The following is a 20,390-nucleotide window of genomic DNA, read 5'->3' as shown; positions in this document are numbered from 1 at the left end:
TTTATTTCACTTGGACTGAAGTCTCACTAATAAAATACTGATATTTCTTCAAGCTAACAAGCTTTCCCTTTGGTTATATTGTCTGAGTGTAATGCTCAACCATTGGTAGCTGCGATGGTCAATAAATAAGAAGCAATAACACAGAAACTTTTTGAATATTGCCTGATACAATTTGGATAGCTTTTCGTTGTCATCATAAAACTGTCTAAATAAATGCGTCAGAATTATACAAGGGAGTCAAAACAGCGATATGTAGTTTGGAAGCATAATTCTTCGAGCACCCACATGTTCCAAAGGAGAGAGGAGGCCTTTAGGAGTCAGTTCACTGCCTTGACAAATAAATCCTAATGATCTAATCACAACGCTACGTGCCAAAGGAAGGGACTCTGTTATCGTCCTACGTGCATCTTCTCATATGCTGCCCATCCACCCACTGCGATAAACAGAGATATTTCCATCTTGGCTTTTTTCCCTCCATTCCTTCATTTGCACATCTCTGAGTCACAGTCATCGTTTCATCTTCTTCTTCTTTTTTTCAAACGTCTCTCTTTTATTACTTTGCTCTCTCGCTCCTGTTTTCCGCAGAGTCGGCACATACAGAACTCGTCAGGGAGACAAAAATGAGGGAGGAATCCAGCGCTGCTTTTCACTTCGGTTGGCTCCCTGTGGTGTTGGGTTTGATACCATTCCCTCTGTGTCCCCCCTCTCTGTTTGATGTGTGGCATAAGGCTGACTCAACACAGCCAGATATACAGATGATGGATTTGCAGTAGAATTAATGTTGAGTTGAGCTGACAAGCACATGGAAGCCAGCAAATTATTAGAGTCTGTAGTTGGAATACCATGCCACTGAGAAAGGACGGGCAAAGCAAACAGTACCACAGACAGTTTTCACTTTCCACCCGCACTCGGTTAGGTGGGATGAGATAATTGTGAATATAATTTGGGGGAAACTGATCTGGGCTAAATGGCTATCACGTTGGGTAGACATGGTAACACTCAGCCGAACCTCATAATACCCCAGATGTCTGTGCCAGTTACAGGTGTCCCGAATCCAACGTGAGCCAAGGCACTGACCCAGTCAGTCATTAGTGAGACACAATCAAGGAAATACATACAGTACCATAATAATATTTACATGTCTCGGCAGCTGGTTTCATCTGATTTATAACCTGTAAGCCTCATTACTGACGCCACCCTCATCAGTTTACATGACCCACTAATAATGCTGCACAGAATCTTACAATTATCCTCTTAATCTTCATATAAAACTCCACATAATAGTCCAGCTGGCCTCCTGTGAGACACAGAAAAGCTGATAAAACTTTGTGGAGCCTGTATCTTAACCCCCTGTGCTGTTACATTCAGTACTGGAGCACTGCTGCGGGTCTGCAGAGCCTCATGTCTGACTAGTTGACTAATTAAGTGAGGGTTTGGAAAAGCGTGAATATACAGAGTGTCTATGTATTTCAGACTTGGTGTCTTTACAAATTACAGTAAATTGAAGATTTCTAGGCCTAGCCTGCTGGAGATGGACACCCCGCTAGTATCATGTTTAAGGCCTAACACTGACACACAAGCTCACGGCATCCCACTTTTCCCTATCCACCCACAATTGAGCATGGCGTCGAGATTCCAATCAGGGTTGAGCCAGCAGACTGAGAGGATTATTTATGCTGGAAGGGATAAGGAAACCTCGAAGAGGGAGAGACATGTGTTTGTGTGTTTATAGCAATTCTATACTTGTGAGAACCAAAGATTAAATATTTAGGCAAAATTTACCAAAGTTACTTTTTCCTCCAGTCTCCACTTACAAAATAAATTTATTTAGTTGAATATCTGGTAAATAGTTAACACACTGTAGCAAGAGCTAGATATAGAAGCTGGGAAAATATGCATATTAACATCTACAACTAGACAAACCTTGAACATCACGCACGTAGAACGCATGGTGTGAAGGACTATTTTTTGTTTCTAGAAGATGCATTTAGATCTGATGGCTAAACACTTTTATTTGACTGCAAATCGCTTTTAATTAAGAGGTCTGTAGAAAACTGTGAAAGTGAAAGCAGTGGACTGTTGATTACATTTTTTTAATGTTTGTGAGATGTGCAACATACTAGGACCAGTTTTGTTCTGATGCAAAGATTTGTAGCTATAGGAAGATGTGAAATGAGTATTTTGTATGTGAAACAGTTTTTTTCACTGAAATCTGTGAATTATTGTGATGAATAATCGTTATCACATTGATCATTTTGGCTGTATTCATGCAGTCGGGGTGGAAAATTTTAGTACAGCTACTTTATTCTGCAACACAGATTGAAATCTCATATTTAAGCTTTCTTTACATTTCTTTAAGGGATTTCAAGAATAGTTCTCCAGGGTTCTTGAAGAACATTCAAAGCTCTTCTTTGGATGCTGGCTGCCTTTTGTTCTGTTTTCTGTTAAGATAATCCCACACTGCTTCGATAATGTTCAGCTCCGGTCTTTGGGGAGACTAATCCATGACTGATAGAGACCATTTAGATGTTATTGCATGGTGCAAAATGAAGATTGCCACAGCCACTGGCTGAAATAAGCTCTATACCATAACAAAGCCTCCACTGTGTTTACAAATGGTTTTAGACACACTCTGTCGTACCGCTCTACTGACCTCATCCATACATAACAATGACAATGATGATGATTTGAATCAAGAAATTCAAATGTGGATTCATCTCTCCACCTGTTGCCACCAATTTTCAGTCCAGTTCTTGTCTAACCTGGTATCCCTCAGCCTTTTCTTCCTGCCTCACTTCCATAAGAAAGGCTTTTGTACAGCCACTATTCAGTCTCATCAGAGACCATTTCTGATGAGGCTTCAGCAAACAGTAGACGGGTCCCCTCGGGCCATTTGGATCTCTCAGATCCTGTATCAGGTCTTTATTGGATATGTTTGTCTGGTTTTTTTTTAAGGACACTGCACACCATACAAAGATATGCCAAGTTTTCAGCTAACAGCTCTTTGGGAATCACCTTGTAGGTGCTAAAATACAAATTTGTCCCTCTCGACCTGTGTTATGTGTGGTATTTTTCAAATATTGATCTAAAGAAATGGGAAGAAATTATGTGTTTTTGTGACAGTCAGCAACAAAGCACCCAACGACACAATTTAAAACGGGCTCTTTGTCTGTTATATGTAGACACAACAGTGATTCATACCATGACCTGATTGTTCTTTAATGCTTGAATGATTCATAGGTCAGCATTAAGTGGCTTAACAAAAAAACAGCTTTCCTGTGAAAATGGTCAGGCACAAAGACCATATCATGGTCCCCATGTTAATCCTCGTGTTTAGATTCTTAGGGTTATTTAAGGTTTTTATTTTGATTTATATTCCTTCCTGAGCATCATAAGCATTTACTCCTTGTCATGTTGATCTACTTAATGTTTAACATTCGTGGAGATATTATTCCCCTCTGGGTTTCCCCTTTCTGTTGTTGTTCCTGCTACACTTCGGTAATCCTTCGCTTCCTGTGTTTTGGCTTTAGTTTTACTCCCCTTCTGTCTCATTGTCTTACCTTTTTGTGATTATTCTCACATGTCTCATTTCTCACAGCTGATTCCACTCATCATTTAGCCTTCCGCGTATAAACTGTCCTGTCTCCCCTTGTCTTTTGTCGATTTGTCTGTAATCTTACCCCGTGTGTTTCCCCTCTGTGATCTCATGCGGATGCTGTTGCCTTGCTTTTGGACTTGCTGTGGAGTTCTGCTATTTAGTTTACTGGACCTTGCTACAGCCTAAATAAACGACTTGCCTTTTGTTGTTGGAGCTCTGCCTCTCTGGGTCCTCGAACGACATAAATCATGACAGAAAATGAGTGACAATGAGTGAAAAAGCAGCCAATGTCCAAAGAAAAACTCTGACAGAGCTTCAGGAAGCCTGGAGAACTGTTGCTCAAGGCCACTTAAAAATATACTTAAAAGTCTGCTTTCTTGAATGCAAAATGTAAAAACATGGAGGGTGGGGTAGTTCAAGACATTTGCACAGTACTCTACACGTAGATCACAAACTAGAGTGCCATTTTAAGAAACTGTCACAATTTGAGGATAATTATGCAAGTCCTGCAGTCTTTTGCATACCCATGCACTCATGGGAACTCAAATTACTGTCATTGAGGAGGTTTTTAATGTCTTCTAAATACTTAACTGGTCTAAAAACATTACTTCTTGTCAGCAGCTAAATTATGAGGGATTCCTGAAAACAGGGGCTTTCATCATGGTCACCATGGTTTCCATTCTGGGAAGAGGTGAGATGGAGAATGGATTTCATCCTACTTTCCTTCAGTCATAGGTCAACAAAGGGAAATTCTTCCATAATAGGAAAACAGAAACGTAAGAAATGCAGTTCGGTTTGGTTTCTTAATTAATCCAGAAGTCGCCTGTTGAGAGGAAAAAAAAAACTTGATGGTCTTTGAGTGACCTTGTATTTGTGATCAGAGTTAAAACGCTGCATTGGCCTATTTGTAGCAAAGAAGAAGAAGAAGAAGAAAAAGCTTAATCCTGAAATGATGGTTGCAGTTGTAAGCCAGCAAACTATGAGAATCCAAAGTGTTGAGATGTTTTTGGGAAAGCTGATCAAATTTTGATGTGTGGTTTCAATACTGGTTGGAGAGGTTTGGTAAAGGCCTTGTTGTGCAACATGACAGAAAGAAATTTTCCCTAAGAACTCCCTTAGCTGGTGTGGTTGCAGGGATGGAGTGTTTTTATGTGAGTTCGTGCTTTTGTATTGAAAGTTAGAATGGAAAAGGCTCTGCTCCGTAGAACAGCAATGTTCAAGTACTCTAAATCATGCTCTCCCTTAACGACTCTCCCTTCGCATTATCTTTCTCTTTCTTTACTTTGCACACTCACCTACATGCAAATACACAATTACAGCCTCGATGCTTTACCAACAACAATGGCTGTCTCTCCCCGCTCCATTCCTTGGCCTGGCAGCCTGTTGTTGGGAAGTTCTCAAACAACCCAACCTCACTGCAGCCAAACCACATCAAATACAACACGCAAACACGCAGTAGTGTAAATTCTGCTAACAGCGTGCCCTTTTCATGTAATGAAACAACACTGGATAAATACTGTAGGTACAAACACGCAGGCAAAACATGTGCGCGCACATATTCGCACTGGATCAACTGTACAAATAGTCCCGAGCTCAGACAGTCAGCCAGCAGCAGTCTCCTCCAGCCCGCTGAGTTAGCTCCCACTCTTACCACCATTACCACTATTGTAAATAATCCTCAGTATGTATTTACTTGGGGATTTCAGAAACCTGAAAAAAAGAAAAAAGAATGAGGCGAAAAGAAAAAAAACCCTGGAAAAATGAAGGAATGTGTTTCACGTCGGTCAGTCAGCGGGAACCCTCATGCCTTATTGTGTTTCTGCTAGAATTTGCTTTGGATTGCTTTGGGAGATGAGATTGAGTTGTGCGGTGGATATTCACTCCATATCTGTGGACTCTGAGTTTGCTCGTTATGTTTTTTGCTTTTCTTTTTTCCAACTAATGCTAAAAGGGGGAATGGAAAGACGTGACGGCCGAGGTCTTTACAGCATGTAGGGCACACTGCGGTGGATCGTGAGATCATTGAAATCATGACCTGTTAAGTGTTTCACTCTGAAGTGTATATATATATGTACATATACACACATATATATATATATATATGTACATATACACACACACATATATATATATATATATATATATATATATATATATATATATATATATGTATGTATTTTTTTCTTCTCATCATAAGTTATTCCTACATCACCTACATATGAGAACAATTGCATGACGTGCTCCCATGAAGAATTAATCTAATCAAATTCTCTCTAAATTCTTCTCACCATGAAGGGACAGAAGTGTCTCCCAGCCTCTATGATGCCACAACTCAGATCCCTTATTATTCCACCCTGCCGTCTGTGTACAGTACGGGGAGCATAGACAAGCTACATAAAACCAAATTTTTGAAAACTATTTATAGTACAAGCTTTCACAAAGCTTATTGGACAATAAGAAGCCTACAAACAACAACATAGTGCAAAATCAGATACCAAATAAGGTGCACAAGTCTAACACCACAAGATGAAATATTTGTTTTGCTTTCCATGCAGTAGCAGATCTAGGGGTCTGTCAAAAGCTCTGTTTTCAGGGACCTAAAATGCCAATTATATGAAAACAAAACACCAAAACTCATACCTGCGTATGTCCAGATAAGACCTAAACCAATTAATATGGTTGGCAATTTCAATGCCAAAAACTAAAAAGGCAAATAACCAAAGCAATAACAGCTAATTGGCCATTAAATATACTTTTACCACTTTTATTTTTTTCTGCTTTGGGCAGAAACCTCCATGCCTCAGAGTTTGTGGAAAGCAGATATAAAAATGAATGTAATGTGAGACATTTTGGTACATCTGGTATTAAGCTTTGCAGAAGGGTTCTCAATCACTTGTAAATGATGCAGCGATTACCAGCTAAAGCACATAAAAAGAAGTTTTGAGTGATGCAACATCAATAAGCTTCCCTTCACAAGCACAGCAGATCGAAAGAACATTAGCAAAAGATCTACATGAGATGACTGGTCATGTGGTCCTTTATGGTGTTTAATTAACTATAGAAAAAGAGGTTTTAAGATATTTCAAGCCTGACTGTAGCTTAATGGTAGCGCCTTTGTACACTAATGTTCACATTCACAATGGGAAGCAGAAAAGAAAAGGCAGAAAACAAAGGAAATGATCGTTAATACGGAGGAGGAAAACATAATGCAGGTTTAACATTAAAGAGCACATACTCAGCAACACAGACAATGTCTGTCACATACTTACATTTTTTTTTGAGACAGAATGAACGTCTGTTATCGTTTGTGCCTCAGGTTAATGATCAGATTTAGCACAGAAACATGTATTTCATGATGTTGATGTCTGTGCCCATGATGTTCCCCGTGTACTCTGCTCTATCATCACTTCCGCTTATTCGCTTGTTTGTCACAAATCAGTGTGCGGTAGAGTAGAAATCAAGCAGCTCTCTTTCCCTTAGCCTAGGCCAGACTTCTGTCACTTGACATCCAGCGATGGCCATGCTGATGCGTCTCTTGAATACAGCTGCTTGTCTCCTGGCAACAGATGCCTCCAACTCCGGCACACTGAGTGCTCACAGCGCCGGCACAACCGGCATGTAACAAACACCAGATATGACAAACAGTATGCATAAAATCTATAATGAATTAAATCAGCGGTCCCCAACCCCTGGGCCTCGGACTGGTACCAGTCTGTGAGTCGTTTGGTACCGGGCCGCGAGAGTTGAGGCTCAGGTGTGAAATGTATGATTTTCAGGGTTTTTATCGGTTTTCAGCGTTATTTTGTTATCGTTTTTATCGTTAACTCAGTTTTCCTGGGTCTTTTCACTTGCGTTATGAATAAATCTTCTTTTTTTTCGGTACCGGTACTAGTTTTATTTTGTTGTATTTATCCGCGACACCTTAAAGGCCGGTCCGTGAAAATATTGTCGAGCTTAAACCGGTCCGTGGCGCAAAAAAGGTTGGGGACCGCTGAATTAAATCACACCTCAAAATCTACTGAAGTGGAAAATATGATACAAAAGTATCATTTATGGAAAAAATAGCCTAAAAAATGTAGAAGATATATTTGAGTAGACTTCTTTATCAAATACTGACTGATATTTATGTGTTTCATATGTAACTTCAGAAGTGCATAAACACATGTGTTTCTATGTGAAGGTATATGCACTGGCAAATGCAAAGATACATAGTAGTGATTGCATTCGATGCATGCTAATATGTGCAGAACCTGTGGCTGATAACGCTCCCTGTGTTTACTTACTGAAAATGGGTGACGTGAAGCTCTACAGTTTATGTAGTCTGATGCTCTCCTTCTTGTAAATTACATTTATTTAGCAATTTTTTTGTCCCTCTCTAAATTCTGGAAAATCCAAAGAGTACAACACTGAAAAACTGGAGTGACTGAGAATTAATATTGTTGTGGAATGGATTACTGGTCACGCACAGACATGAAGGGGTTTACTGGCACCTTAATGAATCTGATGAAACTGTCTAGTAACGCTGATTACCTTAAACGAGTAAAAACTCAGCTGCCTAATGTTGTTCTTACCACACTTGGGAATTAAGACAGAGTCAGTTATGTAACACATTGTACCAAGTTCTATTTTTACGGCAGCATACGGCAGAATGTGCGTTCGTGGTTAGACGTGTCCAAACCAGTAGTGCTGATTTCAAGAACTAAATCTAGGAAGTGAAATCTGTAACACAAGGATGCGAGGGAATGGTGTGCAGACAGGTAAAGGTGAAGTAAATGAAGGGACTTACTTCTTATTCTGATTCTCCTTTCGGTCAGCTGAGCCCAGACTCTGGAAATAATTAAAGAAAAAGAGAGATCAGAAATGCTTTCAAGGATTTCCCGTCTTTAAGGATTCAAAGAGAAGTCTCCTGTACATGCTGTGAAGCAATGGGATGGTTCAGAGGTTCTAAACCTAATAAACTTCATGAAGACTGATTTGTTACATTAGTGGAGGTTTGTCTGCACTGGAGGCATAAAGGGTTACATCAAAAAGGCTCTGTACACAGTTGGCAACCACCTGCTCAACAGCGGAGACTTTCTGGTAATAGCAGTAATAATACAGTAGAAATTAATAATTAATTAATTAATATTATTAGTTAAAAAAAGCATGAAAATCAACCAAAGCATCAGTTGGTTAGTTATTCCCAATCAAGTCACACGTTGAGCTATCTTTTCTGTTCTCTTAACTGAGTTTCGATTATTAGACTTGAAGTGATCCAACTACCTTCTAGGCAACACCAATCAAATGATCATCAACATCCAGTAAGTGCCAATTACGTCAGTAACGACCTGGCCTCCAATGAAAAACAATAAGCTCTCTGGATAAAATTACAAACACTTATCCCATGGATTTGCTTTATTTGCACGCATTCATCAAACCGTGGCGTCTTCATGCAAGGTGGCGCGCACGGTCGTTTTAAAGGAAGCGAGGGAGAATAAACGTAGAGGGAGCGAGTTTAAAAGCCATTTTCCCAATGATGAAGTCAATCGAGTTTAGAAACTCGAACGGCAAAACGAATACACCCCGCCGGCTTGCCTCAACGGGGGATGTTTGAATGCATCCCTCTGGCAAAGCCACACACAATGACACAAAACACATCTATAGCGGACGTCTATAAACCCTGCTGTCTGCATCCTTCTGAGGTGTATTGCGCTCAAAGGAGATGCATGCTGAGACAGCGCATACACAGAAATACCGGCACACAAACACAAACAACTGGCCTTAAGCTGTAGACAATTTTGGAGTGAAATTTTGTTGCTATTTTGCATATTTACCTTTGGGAAAGATACTAATCTGGACTCTTAAATGTTAAAAACACTGTGGAGAAAAAAGTGGGGAATCTGAACGCCCTGAGGGAGCCGACCAAACAAATACTGTCAGTCAACACACTTAAACCCACTGCATTTCAATTTGACCCATCTATTCTCTGTGGTATAATCACAGGGGACTACAAGGAAATGTTTCTGTCTTCTGGGAATTAAAAAAAAAAACCCTCCGATGCTCAATGGATTACAAGACCATGAGCTTTAAAATTGCTCTAATATCCAAGATCCACTTAAAGCTAATGCTAGCAGGTTAATACACTACAATATTAAACATAACAATGGGTACAAGGCTCACTCTAACATTTTCAAGAATACCAAAAGACTGTAAGTGTGTAAGTTCACCTATAGGAAGAACATTTTACTGTGCATCTTGAGACACTTGTCAGTTCTTTATGTTTTGCTTTTAAAGAGCCAGACTTTCTTGCAATTTTTTAAGGTGGTCTTGAGCAACAGTTCTCCAGGCTTTTTGAAGTTTTACCAAAGATTTACTTTGAAATTTGGCTGTTTTTTCACTCATTTTCAGTCTGGTCTTTGTACCTGACCATTTTCTCAGGACTTATTGTTTGTTAATCCACTCAACACTGACTTATGAATCACCTGGGCATAAAAAAGCACCAAATCAAATGGACAAATAAGTGTTGCGTCTACACATTTGACACATCTTTAGTCGAATCTACATAAACTCAGTAACAGTCTGACATCTACAGCAGATAAACAGTATCTGAAAGTCATGTTATTATTAAATAGGGAATAAAATGCACACAGAAACCTAAGACATCTGGCCCTTCAGTTGAGCAATCTACTATTAGTCAAAGCCTCATCAGAAATAGTAAAGATGGCTGTTAAGAAGACATTCTTAAGGACAGGATAGAGGGAGAAAAGGCTCACATATTCCAAACAAAAACTCCTCTGAAACTCAGGTCTTATGAAGTGATGAATCCAAATCATATTTTTGGTTTGAATCAGCAATCCACCCTGCAATACAATCTGGAGTGTCTGATTGGCAGCGGCTTCATTTTTCAGCATTACAGTGGTTTCAGACACACTCCTAATGCAACACAAACACCATCAGTCATGGATTAGCCTCCCCAGAGCCCGGACCTCCACATTATTGAAGCAGTGTGAGATCATCTTTACACAGAACAGAACAAAAGGCAAAAACATCCAAAGAAGAGCCTTCAAGAAGCCTGGAGAACTATTCCTGAAGACTACTTAAAGACATTAAAAGAAAGCTAGGAGCTTTCAGAGGCTGTGCCGAAAAATAATGGTCATTTTACATTTTATCTGAACTGTCTTAAATGCAAACAACACAAACAATCAGTTTGCTTTTTGAAGCTCAAAAAGATGCAAACGTTTGAAAAAAGCATCCCCTTCCTTTTAATCTCAACCTGAACATCACAGAAGTGTTTTTCTCTTTCTTTTTTGGAGTGTGTGTGTGTGTGTGTGTGTGTGTGTGTGTGTGTGTGTGTGTGTGTGTGTGTGTGTGTGTGTGTGTGTGTGTGTGTGTGAGTGTGTGAGTGAGTGTGTGAGTGTGTGCTTTCATGTAAGCAGTGTGAGCTGACATTTTGACCAGCCAGTGACTTTTCTACTCTGGCGCTCAGAGTGTGTGGATATGAGTGTGTGTGCTTTTATGTGCTCACTGCTATGACATTTTGACCAGCCTCTCTGTGCATACATGTTTGCATACAAGTTTCATCCTGATGGAGGGGACAGGATACACCACACAGAGTGATTAACCTTTCACCTGCCAGCTCGCCCACAGTGCCTTCAGGTAGTACCACTCTCCCAAGAGGGATGAGGGCAGGTGGGTGTGCATCATTTGAAAGACAGCTCTGCAGGGGGTGACGGAGGGCTATTTTAGAACCTTAGAACATTAATGACTCGCAGCTAAATTGTCTGCACACGAATATCACTACAGCATTACACAATATTAGTATTTTGCACTCATATTCCTATTTTTAACATTAGATTGCCTCTTTTAAATCTTCAAATCAATTTTCAAGCACACCGAAAGTAAGAGAAGAAGGATCATCCCTCGTATTTGAGCCATTACAGCATCTGTCCCTATTACACTTTTATTGTTTTATCTTGGCTGCTCATTAGTTTTACTTTCAGTACCTGAAATCTAGCATAAGAAAAAAAACCGAACAAATAAAATCAGTCAAACAATCAGTCGCTCAGTCTGCACCTGCTCACCTCTTTCTCCCTGTAGCCACAGAAAGCATCACCAGCAGTCAGCTGAGGTAAAATACAGGATGAGTTATAATCACCACTCCTTTACCAAACCTTCAGCCTACATCAACATGAGCAGCGTGCATCGCACCTGACAACTGCTGACTATTTCTGGAATGTATGGAAAAAATTCATCTGGCTTTTCCTGTCAGCTGTGCATAAAGGTGCTGTAATTACTGATATGAAAGAGACCACACGGAGCGGTCAGGAGTCTGATAGCAATAAATACAAAACAAGCAACCAGTTAAAAAAAAAAAATCAATATCTCAGCAGCGTGTTTGAATAGGAAGGTGTGTGAGCACATACCTTTACAGTACCCAGCACCCCCTGGTTTCTGCTGGTAAATCACATTCACACCATATTCTAAATGTTTTAAAAGCACAGACATGTTTATCTCTAAATATTTCCTCATTAGCAAAACAAAAAAAGAGTGAAACATGAACTACACATAAAGTAAAAATGCACAGGCAGCTGGCAAACTATATTTGCAAAATCTGTATGCACTATTTGCAAACACACACAGAGACACTGACATACCTGCTGAGTCCAACCCAGTAAACCCAGTCGGAGAACGCTATTCCCACTCTCTCCCTGTGTTGCTTCTCACTTCTTTTACAAAACCCGAGGTTCTCACTGCGCCGACTCCGATTGCTGTTCACCTGTTCAACTTCAACTCTTTAGCTCTGTTTCTCCCCCTCGGTGTTCAACTCTCTCTGTTTTCCTGTCTTGCTGTCTGAAGCTTTTGGTCACACGTAAGGTTTGCGAAGCTTGCTCCAGTGGTGGCTGCTACCACCACTGACTTGTTGTACTTTAATTGTAGTTGCTAGGCGATAAGCTTCTCCAATTCGGCACACAGTGTGAAGGGGAGGATGGAAGGGAGGGGGGGGGGGAGTGAGAGAATAGGTGGTGGTGGTTGGGGGGGTAAATGCTCATGACACAGCGTAGCCTAAAGAGAAGGATGGACGATTTGCAGGACGGGAGGTAGTTGAGAGATATGCACAAGGAGAGGAGATCTCACATAGCAGGTGCACTTCCTTGTTTTCTTTTAGCGGCCACTGAGTGCAACCTGGAGCAGCAGCGCACTCAGAGGATTTGCTGTAAATACTCTACATGGACAACGGATTTTAGAGAATTCCTGTGTGCACATTTCCTCACCCTTTTTTTCAGTTTTATTAAGACATTGTTCTTTTCATATAGCACTGCATTATGTTTGAAAGGACAACTGAGAGCTCAGGTCAACAGCAATTAGTTTGTTATCTGTCTGAGTACTTTACCCCAACCCAACCTAAATCTTGCTTTTGAAGTACACAGGTTTCTAAAGCTGATAAACTATTTAAATCAATTGTTTTTCTGTTTGCAATATGTTATCTAGCCTATCTCTATCACAGCGTGGTGCTACTGTTCTGCCTTGTTAACAAAAATCAGGACCTGTCTTTTAATCTATCTATCTATCTATCTATCTATCTATCTATCTATCTATCTATCTATCTATCTATCTATCTATCTATCTATCTATCTATCTATCTATCTATCTATCTATCTATCTATCTATCTATCTATCGATCGTAGTTTGTCACCACTACACATGATTAAAAATATATTTAATCATGTTTCTGACAAATAATGTTTCTGAGTCAGGGTTGAGAATCATAGCTTCCTTTATTGCTTAAACTAAGAACTGGTGTTTCCCACATGCCACTGACTCACACTGAACTTACTGGCTTGTAATACTCTCAAGGCATTCCCTGCAGGGATGATACTCTAGTAACTCACCGAACCCCACTAACTGGAAAGCCTCATTTACTGTGTGTCATCACTGTTACATTATCATTATTGATTTAAAATGAGTCCTTTGGCTTTTATTCTAAAGAATCAATTGTAAGTCACTCACCGTAACCAGCAGGACTACAGAAAAGCACGTATAACTTAAATATTAAGTTATTTGTTTGGTCTCTATTACAGATGTAGGTTATTCTCTAAAAGAACATATATAGTATTCCTTAAATAATGATGACGTTCTTCTGTTGTTAGATTGGATTTTTGTTTTTTTCTTCAGATTTTGGGGGGAAATGTGTCTGGCAATGCATCATGTATGACGTCTGCAGGACACACAGTGGTGACTTCTTGACCCAGAGTTCAAAGGAATTGTTCAAGACTATTTAGCCATCTTTAAACATGCATTACAGGCCTGAACTTTCAGAAATTACCCACCGGATGTGGGTGAATGTGAGAACAGACGTCTGATGGAATCTTTACCAGCTCTCTGGTACAAAATACAAAGTGATTGCCCATGGCACTAATTTGCACTGATGCGAGAATGGCGAAGATAATAACCCAATGGAGTCACAGTGAGCAAGCGGGCATCATGTGTTCTGTGCTCCTCCGGGCAGGTCCCTTGGACCAATCACATGGAAGTAAACCATTTCCTGCTATGTCTTAAACTCGACATTGTCCAAAGATCTTGCATGGAAATGGCTTTAGAGACATGGAAACCTGCATGTCTAAACAAAATACTATAGCAAACGCCCCCACCATGCTTAAGACTTATCTCTGGTTGATGTTACTATAAGTCAGTACAGTAATAAAATCTACCTTGTCCTTAGCTGTTTTGGTTAAGTTTTTGTGTGTACGTAAAGGTGCATGCAAGTGTTATTCGCCACTATTTGCAAAATAGGCTGGATGAATCTGTAAAGCACCAACCAGACTCACAAGATTTTTTGCTTGGTGAGTGTTGGATGGGATAAACCTCTGCCTCCACATCAGTCTGACTTTAGACAGTTATTAGACTGAAAACAATGAATGGTTGCTTTCAATGCCAGAATGGTCATACAGCATTGATTTATAACTTTAGCTACAAAAATTTAAAATAATTTTGGAAGATGGGGACTTGAGGACAAGATGGTTCAGTGGCTCAGTACTGTTTCCTCATAGCAACAAAGTCCTGGGTTTAAACCTGGTGGCTTGTTGTCGACCGTGTACAGTCCAATGACATCCATGCTAAGTTAATTTGTGATTCAGAATTGGCTGTACCCAGCCTGCACCCCATCTGGGGCAAATTCCAGGCCCCATGCAACCCTGAATGGATGAGTGATAGAAAAATTGATGGATATATCCCAAATTATCCATTCAGAGTATCAGTTTGTCCATATTATCAGACAACTTTTATCCATTTGCTGAGCTATCTATTTTTACAAAAATTCAAAGAGTAATAAAAGGACAGGAGAAACACCCTTCAACTATGTTATGAATGTTGATAATGTATAGTTTGACCACTAGAGGGCACTCTACAAATTAACCTGTTGGAACGCCACAAGCGTGCATTCTTAAATCATCAAATATCCATTTCGGTCTTAAAGATTAGATATCAGTTGGGACTTTTTCTTTTGTTGTTTCTTGTGAAGCATTAAGCGGCAGCTACCTGTGGATTACTGATCATGAATAATTGTCAAAAGCTGGAGGATTCTCTGGGAAATTCTAAGACATTTCTGCTTAAGCAGCTTGTTTACCCACATTTACACTTCTAATTCCAGATGCACACTCTCATTAATAATTCTAGCTTTAAGATAAATTTATCATAACAAATATGAGATCATGTATGACAGGACAACACAAAGGGGGTGAGTTTTCTCACCCCCAATTTGTGCAAGCACAGTATACCTTCAAAAAGAGTGGACTTGGTTACAGACCCTGCATGGCTTTTTGCATTCACCCAGCAGAAAACTTGTGAGCTTGGCTGCTAATCTCTACATGTGTGCGAGGGTTGTGCAAGTGGCAGTAAATCCTTGCTCGTGTGTTCGTGATATTTGCTCATGATAATTTTTTATTGTTTGCCTCGCTCATGAGAGAAATTAAACGCCATATAAATGTAAATGTAGGAGACAGAGCATATATGTGCGTGTGTGCATGGTGTACTCTGACTCACTGTGTGTTTTCAGTGCCTGTGGCTGTGGGCACACACAAATCTCTGCCACCTCATTGTCTAGGTGAGCAATGTAAGCATTCTGCCACCCGAGCTGAATAGTGGACATTACTCATAGCTGTTGGAAAAGTCAACCATATTGCCAATGTTCTGAAAGGCCACGCAGGAAATACTGTCACACTTTCTTTTTTTATCCTTCCATTTCCCATTGTGTCCCTCCACCCCCTCCACCCCATCTTGTTTTACTCCAAAAAATAAAATCCACCTGCCAATTTCAGCCTCTGAGACTAGAGGAGAGGCAAGCAACCCGCTCGCAAAACTGAGGGGGCCGTAGCAGGTTGTCCAAACACCTGCCAGTCAAGTGAGGCTTTTCTAACAATAGCTCACACACACAATACACGCAAATGCAAATGCGCACACCTCTCGCTGTCATACTTCTACGCCTCCAAACTCACATTTAGCAACATCCTTTAAGGGCTCTCAGTGGGTTCCTGGTAGCCCTTTAGTAAATCACTCCTGTGCAACCTTGTGGGAGAAAGTGTGACAGCTGACTTGGCGACACACTACATGCCCCCGCAAGCCTCCCAGTGACAGTTTGAAGAAAATACGACAAATAGTAATTAGTCAGACCTAAATTTGGAGTATTTCTGCTGGATTTGTTGAAATGTGTGTTTAAAAGTTGATTCGATTTGCTGTACGATATATTTTGCCGCTGATGGAGTGATAAAAGCACTCTAATCTGTCTAGAGAAAGTAGAAAGACATTCATTACTGCAGCTTTATCACTTGGAACATTTCACAGTGCCAAATGAATAAAAAAAATGCACAAACAGTTTCACTTCCAACGCTGTGTCCAACAACCAATAATTGGCCTTCAAATTAGCCAAGCTGTGACTTTTAGGACATGTAGAGCTGTAACTGCTGTGCTTTTTGTGCGTGATCAGTTGGCAGATTCGGAGGATAAAAATTCTGCATGCTATGGCAACAAGGCGCAACCCAATTAGAGGCTCCCAGTCCATTAGCAGCCGGGAGCCTCCTACACATTGTGTTTGGCTAGGGGGGGAAAAAAGGTCAAGAAGGTGAAAAAGAGGTTGAGTTTAAAACGAAAGGAAACAGCTTAGATAGAAATTGTCAGGTAGGAAAAAGAAGCAATGTGCGGTAAAACTGAGAAAAAAAGGTCAAAATTTTTGGTCTCATTATAACCAGACAAGGGTACAAAAATACACTTTCTGTTCTGCAACACTCGACAGGTGTTTTGAGGTTTAAATAAGCGTCTCATAAACCAAAACAGTTCAAATAATTTACAGGTCTGTTAACAAAATACAAAGAAAAATATACTCAGTCGAATGCAAGGGTGAGGATGCAGAGAGTGCGTTCCTTCTTGTGCTAATCATTTTCCACTGTGCTGTTAGACAGAATTATTAGGGCTCTTAAAAAACTCAGACACTTCTATGACAGAAATAAAAAGGGAAGGGAAACAGATGTCACCGGACAGGCAGATGTATTAACAGCAGAACAAATGGACAGAACTGACATGAAAAGCTAGTTGGAAAGGTACGCATGTGCAGATGGGGAAACATGGTGCAAAATCACTGCTGTTGTTGCACATGGGTGTTGTGATTTCTGATTTCCCTGATCAGAGCACGTCAGCCATACCGGGTGATGAGCGAGTGACAGGCTGGGTCTTCTCCCCCTTTTACCTCACTGTCTCCAGTTTTATAATGTCATTATTTGTATAGGATTCCCCCTCCCAGATCTTGTGGTCGGGGGACCAAAGGGACCAAAACATGGCTCATAAATCAACACAGCAGAGACTATGGATATTTACCCATAAATCATTGCGGCGGAGCCACCTACAATCAGACTAATAGGGCTGGAAGACGTGCTGTCATCCAGGCCATGATGTCATCAAGCCCGAGCCTTATGGTGTTGATGTTGGTAGTGGGTCGTTGGTACTGTGTGTGTGTGTGTATGGGGGGGAGATGCTGAGGGTGGGGGATGGGGGGGGGGGGGTGTCTGAGTATGTGGTGGTAGGTCTACAGTTCTGCTTATGTAAGTGTCTGTGGTGAGTGTGTGTGTGGTGTATGTGGGAGGCAGGATGTCTGTTTATATGGGTTTGTGTGTACTGGGGTGGCCAATGTGTGTGTGTGTGAGCACGTGTATGAAGATTTGTCTGTCAGTACACACTTTCATCATGTGCATGCATTTGTGTTACACCGATCTTTACACTGTCATATGCACACGCTCAACTCGCACATTGAAAAGCACTCAAACACTGACATGCAGACACACACACACACACACATTAGTCTTGTGGTTATTGCTGGCTTACAATGGGTGTGGGATTCCATAGAGAAAATCTAAACAAGTCGAGCGGTTAGCACGGGTCTGCCACGTTTCCACACAATGGTGCTCATTGACATAAATAACTGAGGACTTTGTGAAATGAGACACCCATTAACTTCTCCTCCATAGATAATTGTCCATTAGATGTTGGAAGAGCATTGCATTGAGAAATAACTCAACTCTGACGCTAAATGCAACTTGTAATAATAAAAAAAAAAAAGAAGTCACATTGTGAAAGCGGCCTGGAATCCGTTAAGATGGGTTGGCTTTTTTTGTACTATCACCCAGCCAAGCACTTGGATTATCAACAAAGAAAATTATGGCTTGTTTTAGGAGCCTGTGCCTATGCCTTTGAACATGGAAAAGATGACAACAAGGGGGAAAAAAAGGAGACAAAGATGAAGAGGACTGCAAATTAGAAAATGAGAAGAAAGGCAAATATAAATTATTGTAGAAGAAAGCGAAAAATGCAGTCAAAGAAACACAAGCAGCAGAGAAAAATGAAGTATTTTCAAATCAAAGAAAAATATGAACAAAGCGCAGGAGTTCCTAGTTATTTCTTTGCTTCTTGAAAGTAAATATAACCAATTATGATGACTAATAAATGTCCGCAACACGTTGAGCACTGACGTCACCCCTGACGTAGACACTGGTAACAATAGCCTTCACCTTTGATGAACCAGCTTTGTTGTCGGACCCACGTATTCTCCCTACCCTGATGTGCCCATATCAGTGCTTCACTTCCACTTACTGTCATACGCCTCACTCTGTGCGCGTGCTCTGGTTGGATGCGTCACAGGAACATGAAGATAGGACAAATGATCCAAAGTACAATGACTCATTCACAAAAACGAAATGCCTCCTGCCTACGTCGCTCCGAGCGTACCACACACAGTAGCAAAGCAGGCGCAGCAATAAGGGGTGAGTCAATTCTGATTAAACTATTGTGACGATAACAATCTGCACGGATCATCTCTGAGGTGAAAAACAGATCTTACAGGCAATGACACGCATCAGTCGGGCCGACATTAGTTGTCAGCATTTCGTCTCAGATTCTAGGCGATTCCTTTGAAGTTGTTGGGAAGCCGTGCCACAGAAACTTTAGCCCAAAGTGAAGCGCTTGGTCACATCTGTGATTTAACATCCACAAACTTGTCCTTCAAACCTTGGTGCTCACACAAATGGGTGACAAATGAAAAGAAGAAACAACAGTCTGTGTCTTAGCGAAGCCACCGGAACAGAAAAATACTCTTACGTGGTCCTCAATGATAGAGATGGAGAGTGCGCTCTAACACTGGTCACGATTTTTCCTATCTGTGTTCATTTCTGGCTAAGATATGATAGATGTGACTCCAAAGGCCCGAACAAATGATTCACATCATTTCCATACTTATCAAACCATTCAGGGACCCTCCTGTGTGCCCAATGGACTGTGATAAGGCCATCCCAAACAAGTCCACTTCCTTTATGACGGAAAAACTTCATCAAAGGATAAAAGTAATCACTCCAAACAAATTTGACCCTTTGTTGTAAGGGGACAGCAGGACCCAACTCGCTCAAGCACAACACTGTGGAGTCAGTTTTTCTTTGTCATCCATCCGTATGTATATACAGAAAACACACTGCATGGTCACACACATGCACTTCGCACATTCCACTTACTCATGCCAATGGCAATGGCTCTATTTATTTTCCCTCATTAGTTTTAAATGGCCCATCCAGACATTACTGTGGCCCCTGCTTTTAATCATGAATGCTGGCGTCGTCCTCTTTGATGTCCTTATTCAGTCTGCTGGCCAACCAGCAAGCCAACGTATCTACTGCCTTCCTTTTCTGCTACCGCAAACTGCAAATTCTGCTGAACTCTTCTTAGTTCTTTCTTAGACTGAATCACACATCAATCAAAAATAATCTAAAGCATTGATGCACTGATGAAAATTACAGGACAGTTTAAGTACAGCTTTACTGGTCAATGTAATATAAACACTCACTGCTTAGCAGAAGGCTAACCTCTACTGTAATTTTACGGCAATCGTGGACGATTTGACTGATCAAATGTTTTTAACTAAACTTTCTCTTGACAATTTGTAGTTATCAGAGATCCATGACAGTTGATGATTCAGGCATACAGGGACTATACTTATTCCAGTAAGTTCATCGACATTTCCAGCCTTTTTCCACATTCCTTTCAGAAATTCAAAGGATAAGGCATCACGAGGGTACAGTGTCCTGAAGTCACCACCTCACAGCAACAAGTCTCATAGAAATTTGGACAACTTGCAACTCTGCCTGACAAGTTTGATTTTAGTTTGTTACATCTGATATGACATTTGAGCGTTGTCAAAGCATGCATGCTAACATAGAGTAAATGGATGAAAGCTGTATGGGATAAGTTGTGGGTAAGATTACACTGCGTACAAATGAATGCGGTT

The 20,390-nt window shown here is 40.6% G+C and overlaps 1 protein-coding gene across 8 annotated transcripts in view; it reads right to left on the bottom strand.

Annotated features, from left to right (window-relative positions):
* ankfn1b (ankyrin repeat and fibronectin type III domain containing 1b) overlaps positions 1-20,390 on the bottom strand; it is a 147,615-nt gene that overhangs the window by 45,074 nt on the left and 82,151 nt on the right. For 7 of the 8 annotated variants that reach the window (XM_026178722.1, XM_026178723.1, XM_026178721.1 and 4 more), the window contains one exon: positions 8,385-8,425. In XM_026178722.1, the coding sequence (XP_026034507.1) occupies positions 8,385-8,425 (41 nt within the window). Of the gene's footprint in view, positions 1-8,384; positions 8,426-12,231; positions 12,289-20,390 lie in introns of those variants that run through there. The other variant, XM_026178726.1, reaches the window with a different exon arrangement.

The sequence above is a fragment of the Astatotilapia calliptera genome, chromosome 8, assembly GCF_900246225.1.
Source record: "Astatotilapia calliptera chromosome 8, fAstCal1.2, whole genome shotgun sequence".
Lineage (NCBI taxonomy): Eukaryota > Metazoa > Chordata > Actinopteri > Cichliformes > Cichlidae > Astatotilapia > Astatotilapia calliptera.
Note: the sequence above shows the minus strand (reverse complement) of the source record. Positions and strands in the feature narration are given on the sequence as shown.